The 14,629-nt window shown below is 43.9% G+C and overlaps 1 protein-coding gene across 1 annotated transcript in view; it reads right to left on the bottom strand.

The window, feature by feature from the left end:
* Nucleotides 1–4,635: 4,635 nt before the first annotated feature.
* LOC124594080 (damage-control phosphatase ARMT1-like) overlaps nucleotides 4,636–14,629 on the bottom strand; it is a 121,822-nt gene continuing 111,828 nt past the window's right edge. Inside the window, exon 6 of the mRNA XM_047132431.1 lies at nucleotides 4,636–4,911. Within this exon, the coding sequence (XP_046988387.1) occupies nucleotides 4,636–4,911 (276 nt within the window). The remainder of the gene's footprint in view (nucleotides 4,912–14,629) is intronic.

The following is a 14,629-nucleotide window of genomic DNA, read 5'->3' on the forward strand; positions in this document are numbered from 1 at the left end:
CACATCTATTTTTCACTAAGTTCAGTTAAACTGACGGCAAAAAATTGCAAAACCAAGAAACTGTACGACATAAACGAAAGTTACTAGGTGTTTCTACTTCTAGAAGATGATTAGTAGTAGACCACTATAAGGATACAAATCAGGTTTGCATTAAATACATGCTGTAACGGTCGTGAGCGTTAGTTACCTTTGGGATTGGACTTGATGAGTTGATATCAGTCAAGAATGCCTTTAAGGCGACAAAGGCGCCACTATCAACACCTCACTGAGTTTGAACGAGGTCGCGTAATAGGGTTATGAGAAGCTGGATGTTCATTCTACGATGCTGCAGAAAGACTTGGCAGGAATCTAACCGCTGTACATGATTGCTGGCAGTAGTGGTCACGAGAATGTTCGGTCTCAAGAACACCGGCCTCTGGATAGCCACGTGGCACTACAAAAAGGATGGAACATCGTGTTCGACGCGTGGCTCTGAGGCATCGGACTGCATCTGCAGCAGCAATTTGAGCAGCTGTTCGCGCCACAGCGACACAACGCACTGTTACAAATCGGTTACTTCAGGGGTACTCCAAGCCAGACGCCCTGTAGCATGCGTTCCACTGACCCCAAACCACCATCATACACTACTTCAATAACGTCAAGTGAGAGCTCATTGGAGGGCAGGGTGGAGATCTGTTGTTTTATAATGAAAGCTGGTTCTGCCTCGATGCCAGTGATGGCTGTGCAGAGTATTCAAAGACGGGCTTACAAGCGTCCATGACGAGCAGTGTTCAGGACTATCGCGAATGGGTCGCGGATGTGAGTAGAAACGCAAAAGATGAACATGTAGGAAAGCAATCTAACGTCAGCCAGGGCGCTGGGACGCAGGAGAGGTTGCGTTTTTGTGGCAAGGGACGCTGGAGCTACGTGACCAGCTACGACAGAATGTTCTGGAAGGACGACAGAATACGGGAGACGCGCGTGATCGCGGGAGATTGCATCAGACGAGCCTATATAAGCAGGGCCGCTGGTGTGGCTAGAAGATTCCTTCGACAGTTGCCTCAGACGCTGGACCTGAGTTACTCTGCCTTCGGGACGGGACTTAGTTTCTCGTGGCACTGAGCTGCACAGGGTCCATGCAGGATTGCACAACTTACATTCAGTGTGTTGGTGCCTCTTCGGATTCGACAGTGGTCTTATCCTACCTCGTGTTTCATCTCACTTATTTTATCAGAAGTATACGTCCTTTATCCCACCGAGTTCCCTTACCTGCAAAGGATTTCCAGCTTGTTTTCCAGCACCAGGACTTCGAGTTGGACGAGCCACTTCATTACTGCATTTAGCGTCTAGCTCTCATCCTGATGCGCTCGCAGGAAGCTACAGACGCGACAGGACGGCCTTCAGTTTCGGACGAAACGATTGCTAAAGCGGAAGAAGCAATGCTGAAAGATCGAAGGGCGATGGTTGGGGAGCTCGGCGAGATGATCCATAATGTCAGCAAGAACAGCACTGACAAAATTTTGACAGACCATTTAAGGTACGCCAAGGTTTGTGCATAGTGGGTCCTGAGAATGCTTCAAAAATGGCTCTGAGCACTATGGGACTTAACATCTAGTTCATCAGTCCCCTAGACTTAGAACTACTTAAACCTAACTAACCTAAGGACATCACATACGTCCATGCCCGAGGCAGGATTCGAACCTGCGACCGTAGCAGTCGCCCGGTTCCAGACTGAAGTGGCTAGAACCGTTCGGCCACCGCGGCCGGCGAGAATGCTTCCAGAAGATCACAAACGTGAACGTGTGGAAGCGGCCCGCGAATATCTTCACGCCTACGCAACTGATGGCGAGGAATTCTTGGACTCTATTGTCACTGGGGAAAAGGTCTGGAGCCACTACACAACACTGGAAACGAAACGACAATCCTGTCAGTGGAAGCATCCAGTCGCCGAAGCTGAGGAAGTGTTAACAAACACAGTGTACTGACCTAGTGATGGCGAGCGTGTTATGGCACAGGAAGGGGTTATTGTTGTGCGAATTCCTGCCTGCCGGTACAACAATCAATGCTGACCGCTACTGTGAAACGTTGAAAAACATTTGCCGCGCGATCCAAAACAAGAGGACAGGCACGATCACGAAGGGAGTGCGTTTCCCTCAGAACAACGCTCGTCCGCACATCGCCCGTGTCACAACCAGTCTCATCAACAAATTTTGACAGGGTACTGTCAAACATCCGCCCTACAGCCCAAACATAGCCCCAAGTGACTTCCATCTCTTCCCTGAATTAAAGAAATATCTGGGTGGGACGCATTTCACAACCGGAGAGGAGCTGGAATAAGAGGTTTTTTTAGCTTCTTTCCTGGTGCGGCGGGACAGTTCTACAACGCAGGCATACAGAAGATGGTACACCGCAAGCAAAAATGCATTGATCTTATCGGCGGCGATTGTTTCGGGAAATAGGTAACAGTCTAAGCTTTCCTTGTGTGTATTATTCAGTGCTAACAAACATGTTTTTATTTTGAAAAATAATTGGTAACCTTATTTTACGGACAACTGTCGTGCGAATATGAGAAACCTCTTTTCGAAAGACAAGAGAAATTATCTTGAAGACGAAGCACTTTAATTAGCGAAGATCCACGTGACGCGATTGAGTTCCTGTGGAAGAAAGTAGGACTATTAGAAAGCAGAAAATGATTTTTGGAAAGAAGGCTGCAGACGAGACACTGTCTTTGGACCAGAAACTGAGATCAATTTTAGAGTACATCGACAGGTTACTACAAGAAATCGATACACACTGCAAAACCACGGAGTCAGATCATTCTGGTGTTTTAGAGCCCAGGTATCTGTTTGAAACCTCATATGATATTCTATAGATTGCCCTACATGGCTAGCCATTCATGGCTTACATTTCAGCAAGATAACGCCCGCTCGCATACGACGAGAGTTTCTACTTCTTGTCTTCATGCTTGCCGAATCCTAACTTGGCCAGCAAAGTCACCGAATCTCTCCCCAGCTGAGAACTTTGGAGCATTATGGGCGACGATATAAAGCTCAATTGGGCAGAATTTGGCCCGATATCCGTCAGAAGGACATCCAACAATTCTGTCAATGAGTGCAAAGCCGCCCGCATCTCGTGGTCGTGCGGTAGCGTTCTCGCATCCCACGCCCGGGTTCCCGGGTTCGATTCCCGACGGGGTCAGGGATTTTCTCTGTCTCGTGATGGCTGGGTGTTGTGTGCTGTCCTTAGGTTAGTTAGGTTTAAGTAGTTCTAAGTTCTAGGGGACTGATGACCATCGATGTTAAGTCCCATAGTGCTCAGAGCCATTTGAACCATTTTTTGAGTGCAAAGCCGAATAAGTACTTGAATAAGGACCAGAGGTGGACCAATGCATTATTGACGTGCTCAATTTGTGAAGCTCTTTTGTTTCAAAAATCATCTAATTTTTCTGCTGTTATAATAATTTGTTTGTCTGCACATGTACATCACTCCTCGGATTCAATTTGAATTGAACATCACATCTGCCGATTTCTGCCCCACTCGGATAATTCCTTCGTGTTGTGTCTTTTTTTTTTTTAAATAGTGTATGTCATTTTAATGTCCCCGCCAGAAACAGAATTTAAAGAAAGTAGAGAATAGTCAATGGGGAGCCGTACCAAGTGCATTAAGAACAACTGCCCAAGCACTTTGCTTTGCCTCAGCGAATATGCATACCATGTATGGCAGCCGGATTCTTAAATCCTGAATCCCATGGGCATACAGAAAAAATTTAACAGACCTTCAATGGGCGCTACCCCCTACACGGTGCTTCATGAGGACCTAGCAGACTTAAAACGCACAAAAGATTTCTTAATACTGAGCCCCCTAAGGAGTTCTCAGCGCCAATGCATGAAGTTCGAAAGATTTAGAGAACACTGAATGTCATCATAACCCGTGTACCGCCAGTCAAAGGAAATCTCATTAAATAGGACCTTAAAGACGAAGCAGATAACAAACGCGTCTGTATTGATGTCCTGGGCGTGGAACATCTACAGTCTCCCAGTTGCCCCATTGCCGTTGCTTTTAATTATTTCTTCTATCAGATTCTGTAACTGTTTTAAACATTTCAGCAAAATCTAACCCACAGATTTCAGTCTCCCTAGGGGATGTGACTTTTCACGATAAATGTGATATTCAGGGCCCATTCTTGAGCATCCACATATCTTTAAAAAGTATGTTTTGAAAAAAAGTGAAAGAAAAGTTACGAAATTTGTACTTACCTAATTTTTTTTTCGTGGTCCTAAAGTATCCCCCCCACCCCAGTGCTAAAAGATATTTTCAAACTGTGAACCCCACTTACACGTCAGTACCTATGTAAAAAGTATGTTGTACATAGAAGTTACCAACAATTAACAAAATTTGGTGTTCTTTTTAATTTTTTGTGGTGGAAATGAAGTCCCTCGTCCCATCGCTGTGGCAGTACACTTACGGAAAATGCATTGGTGTTATTATGCGTTGGGCAAAGAATTGATAGCTAAAAGACTGATTACAATAAATTTTATCCTCAAAGATAAATAACGTTACATCCACGTAGGACCAGGTTTTCGCACGGCATTCGGTGTATCATGGATAAAATAAAACAAGTCTTGTGATTCCTATTTAATCGTGGACAGACGGCTGCTAGATGAACTCGGGCACGCAGACGATGAGGGCGAGCTGCCCGCTGGTCATCCAGCCCGGCTGCGACGCGTCGAGCTGTTTCTCCTGGCCCGGCTTCAGCCCGACCGCGGTTTCCGACTTGATCGTCCGCAGCGCCGCCATCGGACACGGCCGGAAGCCGCGCACGGCGTGCTCCAGCCGCGTCTCCACCGGCCAGCGCAAGTCGCCCACCAGCTTCCGGAAGTTCACGTCGCCTTTGAAGATGGCCAGTGCGCTCTCTTGCAGCTCGGCGTACAGCTGTTGGAAACAGAACACAGCAACTGCGCATGCGAGCAAGAAATGGGGGAATCACATGGGTTTAGTTGTCATTACATCTACATCTACATGATTACTCTGCAATTCACATTTAAGTGCTTGGCAGAGGGTTCATCGAACCACAATCGTACTATCTCTCTACCATTCCACTCCCGAACAGCGCGTGGGAAAAACGAACACCTAAACCTTTCTGTTCGAGTTCCGATTTCTCTTATTTTATTTTGATGATCATTCCTACGTATGTAGGTTGGGCTCAACAAAATATTTTCACATTCGGAAGAGAAAGTTGGTGGCTGAAATTTCGTAAATAGATCTCGCCGTGACGAAAAACGTCTTTGCTTTAATGACTTCCGTCCCAACTCGCGTATCATATCTGCCATACTCTCTCCCCTATTACGTCATAATACAAAACGAGCTGCCCCTTTTTGCACCCTTTCGATGTCCTCCGTCAATCCCACCTGGTAAGGATCCCACACCGCGCAGCAATATTCTAACAGAGGACGAACGAGTGTAGTGTAAGCTGTCTCTTTAGTGGACTTGTTGCATCTTCTAAGTGTCCTGCCAATGAAACGCAACCTTTGGCTCGCCTTCCCCACAATATTATCTATGTGGTCTTTCCAACTCAAGTTGTTCGTAATTTTAACACCCAGGTACTTAGTTGAATTGACAGCCTTGAGAATTGTACTATTTATCGAGTCATCGAATTCCAACGGATTTCTTTTGGAACTCATGTGGATCACCTCACACTTTTCGTTATTTAGCGTCAACTGCCACCTGCCACACGATACAGCAATCTTTTCTAAATGGCTTTGTAACTGACACTGGTCTACGGATGACCTTACTAGACGGTAAATTACAGGATCATCTGCGAACAACCTAAGAGAACTGCTCAGATTGTCACCCAGGTCATTTATATAGATCAGGAACAGCAGAGGTCCCAGGACGCTTCCCTGAGGAACACCTGATATCACTTCTGTTTTACTCGATGATTTGCCGTCTATTACTACGAACTACGACCTTCCTGACAGGAAATCACGAATCCAGTCGCACAACTGAGACGATACCCCATAGGCCCGCAGCTTGATTAGAAGTCGCTTGTGAGGAACGGTGTCAAAAGCTTTCCGGAAATCTAGAAATACGGATTCAACTTGAGATCCCCCGTCGAGTAAGACCCTTCAGTTTTTTTCTGTGCTACAATGTTAAGTAGTAGTAGTTCTACTCATACGTTTATCACTTTAGAAGGATGTTGGGCATGTTGTAGTACTACAATTTAAGACATGTAAGCTACCGCTTCTGTTTTGCTCTTTTCTGCTGATGGTTAAGTCAGCGAGCCGAACGTATAAATGAAAAATTTTGCGCAACGGATTTTATAACGCTAATTTGTCGCCCTGACACTTATACGCTCTCCAGAAGGGTAAGCTTATCCTTTGCTCTATATGTGACGTTAACTAGTCGTATGCAAATCTGGTTGGTTTGTAACCATATCCTCAGTATATGGTAGAATGTTCAGATGTGCTGACTTCAAACACTGCCTCCACCAGGTGGTTGCAAACATGAAATACACAAATAAGTAGACAATAAAATGACAAAGGAAAGTACTAGCTATGAAATGATACACCCGGTAGTGTTAAATTCTTTGCTCTTCTGCAATTCGCTCTAATCAAGATTACACAGTACGAGCAACATTATAGTTCTGCCTATTCACATTTGGTAATCGCTCTCTCTGGCACTGTCCTGTGATATATTCGCGGTCGTAAATTCAAGCGCGGAATACTGACATCAGCTATGGCAATTGCAATTATATTTAGAACTACACTCGCGACTAGCAACGTGAAGCCTCAGCACAGAACGAAATGACACGTAATCAGCAATTTACTTTACTTCCCTAACCGCCGTTGCAAATGCACGGCCACTGCAGTGATCTAACGCTTATCGCTGCAAAGGTTCTCGGCTCAGCGAGATAACATACATTCTACCTCACCAAAAGCTTCCGTGGGCACCTCCACGGCTGCCGTGGAACACCAAACGATCCTCAGGCTCTCGCTACAAGTCCTCTGTCCCAGTAACGAGGTCGCACACCTCGCCAGGACCAACCTCTCTCCTCAACGCCCCAGGAACAAGTGTTTCTCAGGCGCTACGCTTTTTCGTAGCTCCTGTTCTTTTTTTCTTCCCCCCTTTAATGTGCGTGGCCAATCATGTTGCTGGAAGGCGTTCGTTTCCGAGCGCCGACCAATCTCAGTTTTGCAACCGACCGAAGCTGCTAGAAGACTGTTCCAGAAGCTTCCGCTCCGGCCGTTGGGAAAACCACCGACACACCGCCACGCATTTTGTGACCGAGCCCTTGTGCCTTCTCCTTGTCCTCGGCCACGTGGCTCCCGCTAAGCCGCGATCCACCCGCCTGGGGTTTCCAGAGTAGCTTACGGGCACTGTTGTCTTCAGCTCTCAGGCCTGCCTGCCTCGCTTGTGTCTTTCCCGTTCTCCTGCCGGCCTCCCGTCTCCGTCCGCTTCACTATCGCCCAGCGTGCAGATATTCTGCTACAAATTAAGATCCCTAGCCGATGTCAGCATCGTTAATGGTTTCCTGTCTCGATGTTTATACTATTAAAGGGTCTTCTTTCCGGATTGGTAGTTGTAAAGTGGCTCAAAATGATGCCACCTTACAGACATACAAAATATAATTAACACATATGAGGGGCAAATGAAAACCGAACAGCCGGCCGGTGTGACTGAGCGGTTCGAGGCGCTTCAGTCTGGAACCGCGCGACCGATACGGTTGCAGGTTCGAATCGTGCCTGGGGCATGGATGTGTGTGGTGTCCTTAGGTTAATTAGGTTTAAGTTGTTCTAAGTTCTAGGGGTCTGATGACCTCAGATGTTAAGTCCCATAGTGCTCAGAACCATTTGAACCATTTTTGAAAACCGATCATCTGCCGCAGCGGGACGACGGAATGGTTCCATCCAAAAGTAATCACCACGATGTTTATCCCACAGGGAGACGGGACGATCAATTGCCGTTTCATAGAAAGCGGTCGGCCGATGACAGATGTACAGCCGCACCCACTATTGTACTTCCTCATCCGACTGAAACCGACGTCCACGCACGGTTTTCTTCAGGTCGCCAAATATGTGAAAATCGCACGGTGAAAGATCCGGCCTGTACGGAGGATGCTGCAGTGTTTCCCAACCAAATCGCTGCATCGTAGCCTTGGCTTTATGGCGCGTTGTAGTTTCTGCAGAGCCTTCGTAGCTGTGCACACTGATTACGGTTCCATGATCGAGTAACTCGACAAGCAGAAGGCCCCTGCATTCGGAAAAAGGTCATCATAACCTTACTGGAACTCGTGTGAACAGTTTTGGATTTCTTTGGCGGGGGGAGATGTGAAATATTTCCAGTATTAACTTTGCTGTTTGTCGGAATTATGTCTGACGGAATCAACCGGTTTCACGATAATGCCCGCCCACACACTGCCCATCGTACGGCTACGTTTCAGCTATATGGTTGGCTCCCAAGTAGATGCCATTATCCTTGACTTCCGGAAGGCGTTCGATACAGTTCCGCACTGTCGCCTGATAACAAAGTAAGAGCCTACGGAATATCAGACCAGCTGTGTGGCTGGATTGAAGAGTTTTTAGCAAACAGAACACAGCATGTTGTTCTCAATGGAGAGACGTCTACAGACGTTAAAGTAACCTCTGGCGTGCGACAGGGGAGTGTTATGGGACCATTTCTTTTCACAATATATATAAATGACCTAGTAGATAGTGTCGGAAGTTCCATGCGGCTTTTCGCGGATGATGCTGTAGTATACAGAGACGTTGCAGCATTAGAAAATTGCAGCGAAATGCAGGAAGATCTGCAGCGGATAGGCACTAGGTGCAGGGAGTGGCAACTGACCCTTAACATAGACAAATGTAATGTATTGCGAATACATAGAAAGAAAGATCCTTTATTGTATGATTATAAGATAGCGGAACAAACACTGGTAGCAGTTACTTCTGTAACATATCTTGGAGTATGCGTGCGGAACGATTTGAAGTGGAATGATCATATAAAATTAATTGTTGGTAAGGCGGGTACCAGGTTGAGATTCATTGGGAGAGTCCTCAGAAAATATAGTCCATCAACAAAGGAGGTAGCTTACAAAACACTCGTTCGACCTATACTTGAGTATTGCTCATCAGTGTGGGACCCGTACCAGGTCGGGTTGACGGAGGAGATAGAGAAGATCCATAGAAAAGCGGCGTGTTTCGTCACAGGGTTATTTGGTAAGCGTGATAGCGTTACGGAGATGTTTAGCAAACTCAAGTGGCAGACTCTGCAAGAGAGGCGCTCTGCAACGCGGTGTAGCTTGCTGTCCAGGTTTCGAGAAGGTGCATTTCTGGATGAGGTATCGAATATATTGCTTCCCCCTACTTATACCTCCCGAGGAGATCACGAATGTAAAATTAGAGAGATTCGAGCGCGCACGGAGGCTTTCCGGCAGTCGTTCTTCCCACGAACCATACGCGACTGGAACAGGAAAGGGAGGTGATGACAGTGGCACGTAAAGTGCCCTCCGCCACACACCGTTGGGTGGCTTGCGGAGTATAAATGTAGATGTAGATGTAGAAACACTGCAACATCCTTCATACAGCTCGGGTCTGTCACCGTGTGGTTTTCTCATTTCTGGCGACCTAAAAGGCATGTATTGAGGTCGGTTTCAGTCGGACGAGGAAGTGCTAGAGTGGGTGCGGTTGTGGATCCGTCAGTGGCTGACTGAATTCTACGAAACAGGAATTGACAGTCTCGTCTCCTAGTGGGATAAATGTCTTAACGCGCGCTGTGATTTCTTCTGAATGGTACCATTCCATGGTACCGTCCTGACCTGTGTTTGGTTTCCATTGGCTGCCTCTCTAATATACCATATTAATTTACAGGAACTGACACGGATGGGCAAGTAGTTGGCCTTAGCCGGCCTTACAGTCGAAACCATCCCGGCATTTGCCTTAAGTCACTTCGGAAAGCACAGGGAACCCAGGAACGGATCCAAGGGGACTGGAGGCGATCAGGGCTGGGCATCCTCCACCCTCCTCTCTAGAAAATTTATTAAAACACTAAAAGCGTCTATATTTTTACGTGCAGTAGACTGTCGATAATTCGAAGTTCAAGGGACCTATCAAAAAGTTTCGCTCGTTACACAAGAAAGCAGAAAGTAATAACTAGAACTCAAAATAAAAAAGATAGTTTTTTGCTTACTTAATTCTTTTTTACTTATCTTAATACTTTAAACGAAAGGCACGTACAGCTTTTCAAGTATACGTAAGTAAACATCAGTTTCATTCATTCTTCTGTGCTGAACAAACTGTTATCAACTCTCGCATTTTCTCCATAAAATCTAACAGTTAGCGAACCACCTCTCAGTATCGGCGAACCATTCATAGCGTAGGCTAAGAGCGAATTAAACAGTCTTTTTGTTGTATGTTTTGTTCTCTACATTGATTAAGACATTTCAGTAGTATCCTCAAGATGCGGGAACGCACCTTCTGGTATTTGCTTCCTCCCTCTTTATGAAACTTTTCAGCAATCTTACCTTTCTGCTACAGAATTGTCAACAGCGTGGATGACGGAATCCCGAAAGCTTTTGCTAATCCTCCATGTTCTTCCTTCCACGTTTCACGATCTCAATAACTTGGTTCTTTTCTGCGAAAGTCGGACGCATATACGTCTTTCAAGATATTTTTTTCAACTGATTTATATACTGTAGTAACTTATACATTGTTGAAAAAACAAAGGAGTGATGTGAAGAGTTGAATGACGAAATAATTATCTGAACAACGGACGAAACTATTTGAATTACTGAGTGTTACTTAGCTGCTGACTGCGAATTATAGTTTGTTTTCGGGGCGATCTTTCGTGGCAGTCGCTTCCATGTTACAAAAGCCTAATAGTTATTAGACACTAAAATTATTGAATCATAATGAACAGTTCAGATATTCAACAAACGCTGAGAATATTTTTATAATAAATATTACGTATAATAATTCCTTGAAATAATGTTTTTATCGAAGAGATGTTCAATATCGTTTTTCTTGTTTTCAGGCAGAGAAAACTTTAGCCAACCAAGTTTCCGACCTACATGCACCAGCATAAATACGTTCAGATACTCAACAAACGCTGAGAATATTTTTTATAATAAATATTACGTATAACAATTCTTTGAAATAATGTTTTCATCGAATAGATGTTGAATATCGTTTTTCTTGTTTTCAGGGAGAGAAAACTTTAACCGACCAACTTTCCGACCTATATGCACTAGCATAAATATCACTTTTTTCTGCATCAGAACTGGGAGCAGCAGCAACTGATCCTCTATCATTATAGCATTTCATTACGGATGAGGCATTTCTTTGAAAATGTAGATTTTGAAACATTTTATTATGTTTTTCCTCTACCTCATTACTTGGAGCTGTTTCACGGGCTTCTTTTCCTTGAGTGCATGCTAGAGTAGCACAATTTCCATCCTCTGCACTATCGTGCACTACGACAGGTGAACACCTTGATGACAGCATCATTATTGTACATGGAAAGGGAACGGAAATTGAAATGATATATTCTTAAAAAGCGACACAGCTCAAAATGCCATATTCTACTTCAAAACCGACACAACTGAGAACATATCTTCTATAACGAAGCAACTCACGATATGAAAAATAAACATCACAAATACTACAATACATACTATAATCAACAGTATCGTGTTTACTTGTGAAACCTAATGTTGCCTAAATTAGGAAACAGCGAACTTGTTTTGGCCAAAGCAAATGGCTCAGGCTCTGAGCACTATGGGACTTAACTTCTGAGGTCATCAGTCCCGTAGAACTTGGAACTACTTAAATCTAACTAACCTAAGGACATCACACATATCCATGCCCGAGGCAGGATTCGAACCTGCGACCGTAGTGGTCGCGCGGTTCCAGACTGTAGCGCCTAGAACCGCTCGGCCACTCCGGCCGGCTGACCGAAGCACAAAAATGGAAAAGTTCAATTTATTCATTAAAACTAACGTAACTCGAAATTTCCTTAAATGAGTCTTAAAAACTGACATAATCCAAATTAGCCGTTCTGTGCTTACCTCGATCAACATTAGTGACACAAATGAAAATATCACGATGCTTTTTTGTGGGTTCAATCCAAAAGAACGTCACAACTCATAACACGGTTCTGAACTTCTTAACAACGATCAGTTCGGTATGGAATTCAATGATCAACTAACAATGCAACGCTCTTGTTGTTATGAGCACTTCCGTATTCCAAAAAATTAAAGTGGCACAACGTCCTCTAACGACCAGATTATGAAATTACGGAAACACACGTTTCGTGAGTGGTCAAATAACGTTTCTTCAACTCTGCCATAATAATGACCTAAAAATGAAGATTTTTGAGTTACGTCACTTTTGTAGCAAGGGTGTGACATATGAAAATGTCTCATATTTCGTTTGTAGTGAGGATCTTCTAATATTTTTAACTAAATCTTCCATTATATGAGTGTTCTCATATCTTATCTGACGGCCTGTCTTCGATGCTGCCTCCTGTTACTTCTCTACAGTGTACTTGGTTTCCTCACTAGTGTTAGTGAAGATAGCTAGATGGTGCTAGCAACAGCTAAGCACTTCACATCGATTCTCTGTCCTGAGTTCTCGATGTTTGCACTCTAGATTTCTTTCCCCATTGTCTGATGATATTGTCTAATACACTGTTAAAGAGAAGGGGAATTGGCCATGTTCTTGTCGAACTACCGTACTTCATTAGGATCAGATATTTCACCGTACCCTTGATATTGTCTTCCAACACAGAGCCTGCTCAGCACACGATATATGTTTCCTAAACCCTCCTTGATATCCACCAGTCACGTGAACTGTTTGCTGCTCAATTCTGTTTAAGAAAGATTTGGGTAGTAATTATTATACATTAACGGTGCATCTGAAATAATGAATTGGTGTACGGAATCGTTGGAATCTTTTCTAAAAGTCCAAACTTTGCCGAAAATTTCGTAATCGTGGTTTCTTTAGCTCAGTATTCATCAGCTGTGACACACGACTTGGCAAATATTAAAACAAAGGCGTTTTTCGTTGCGGCGAAATACAACCACCAACTTTTTCCTCCGAACGCGAAAATATTTAGTTTGCGCCCAACTGCGTAAGGAGAACTACCATCGTAATAAAATAAGAGGACCGAGATGACGCACGGAAAGACTTCAGTGTTCGTTTTTCCCACGTGCTGTTTGAGAGTGGAACCATAGAGAAACAGCCTGAAGCTGGTTGATGAACCTTCTGCCAGACACCTAAGTGTAAATTGGAGAGCAGTCATGTAAATGTAGATGGTGATTCGTGACGTTTTCGACAAGTGAGTTGCTGCATTTTTCTATTGTCTTTACTGCAGTATATAAAAGCTGCGGAATTTTCAATATTTATTATGATCTTCATATAGAGTAAAGAACGAATTTGGCAAGAACACCCACCCCCTTATGGTTTCCTTGTGGTCCACTTGTACAGAAACTCACATATATACTCGTACGTACTGAACATCACACACAATTTTCTGTGCACCGTGCACAATGGAAGCAAAACGTACAAAAACTAAACATTTTTAGAGAGGATATTTTTACGCATAATCAACAGAGAGAACGCTATAGGTCGCCCACAGAATACGATATACTATTCTTTTGTGCAGATGGATTTTATCTTAACAGCATGAATCATTATTTGCTCGCATACATTGTGGTCAGAAACAGTCTGAAAGGCTTGCAAGGGTGTTGCTGGGTAGGCTGTGCCGAGAAATAATTGTTAAGAAAAAACTTCTTTACGTTGCGCCATTTACGATGTAACTAGCACTGAAGTTAGTCAGTCAAGTTGTCGTGTGCACAAATTCAGGTAGTTCGCTAGTGGTGGTGTTGCCAAATGTGTTCTTCATTGGGTTCCTCAACCGAACAAGAGATGCTTGCTACTGTCCAGTGTCCAGATTTTGTATCGCTCTGTTGTTCAGTTTGAGCGAAATAAACAAAGAAGACTTTTGGCAGCACCGCCTCTGGCAAGCTGCTTGAATTTGCGCACAAAAAGTCCCGAATGGCTAACTTCAATGCTAAATAAATCGGAAATGGCGCAACGTATCGATTTTTTAACAATTACTTCGCAGCACAACCCATTCTGCAAAATACTTACAAGCTTTTCTTCTTGGTTAAAAGATACTTTAATTGCTCTGAGAAGTATAGACCTGTATGCCACTTCATGTCTGGGTGATATAAAGTTGCAGATATTTTTCCCATAATTATGAATATGCATGTATTGTTGTGCCATGGGGTGTTTAGGTCCAGGTAACTGATGTTTTTGGCTTGTTTATGTTCCACTGTAAAGTTAATTTTCTGGTGAAGACTAGTCAATTAATTTAGTTTGTCCACTCTCTTTGGCAGTCTTTTTACTAGCAGTAATGTGTGTATCTCCTATAAAAAACAATTTTCTTTAGACAGTATTCTTGGTTGTTAAATAACTTTTATTCCAGGTAATGTATGTATGTGTCAGCTATGGTACTACATGTACATCATGTCATTGCTAGACTGCCTGGCTACTTATAAACTTTGTCATTAAATGTTCAATAGCTGTAAACTTAGGGTAAGCTGGAGGCATTCCATGACTTCAACAATCTCTGTGTATGCAGTTTTCTCATT

This window comes from Schistocerca americana, chromosome 2, assembly GCF_021461395.2.
Source record: "Schistocerca americana isolate TAMUIC-IGC-003095 chromosome 2, iqSchAmer2.1, whole genome shotgun sequence".
Taxonomy (NCBI): Eukaryota; Metazoa; Arthropoda; class Insecta; order Orthoptera; family Acrididae; genus Schistocerca; species Schistocerca americana.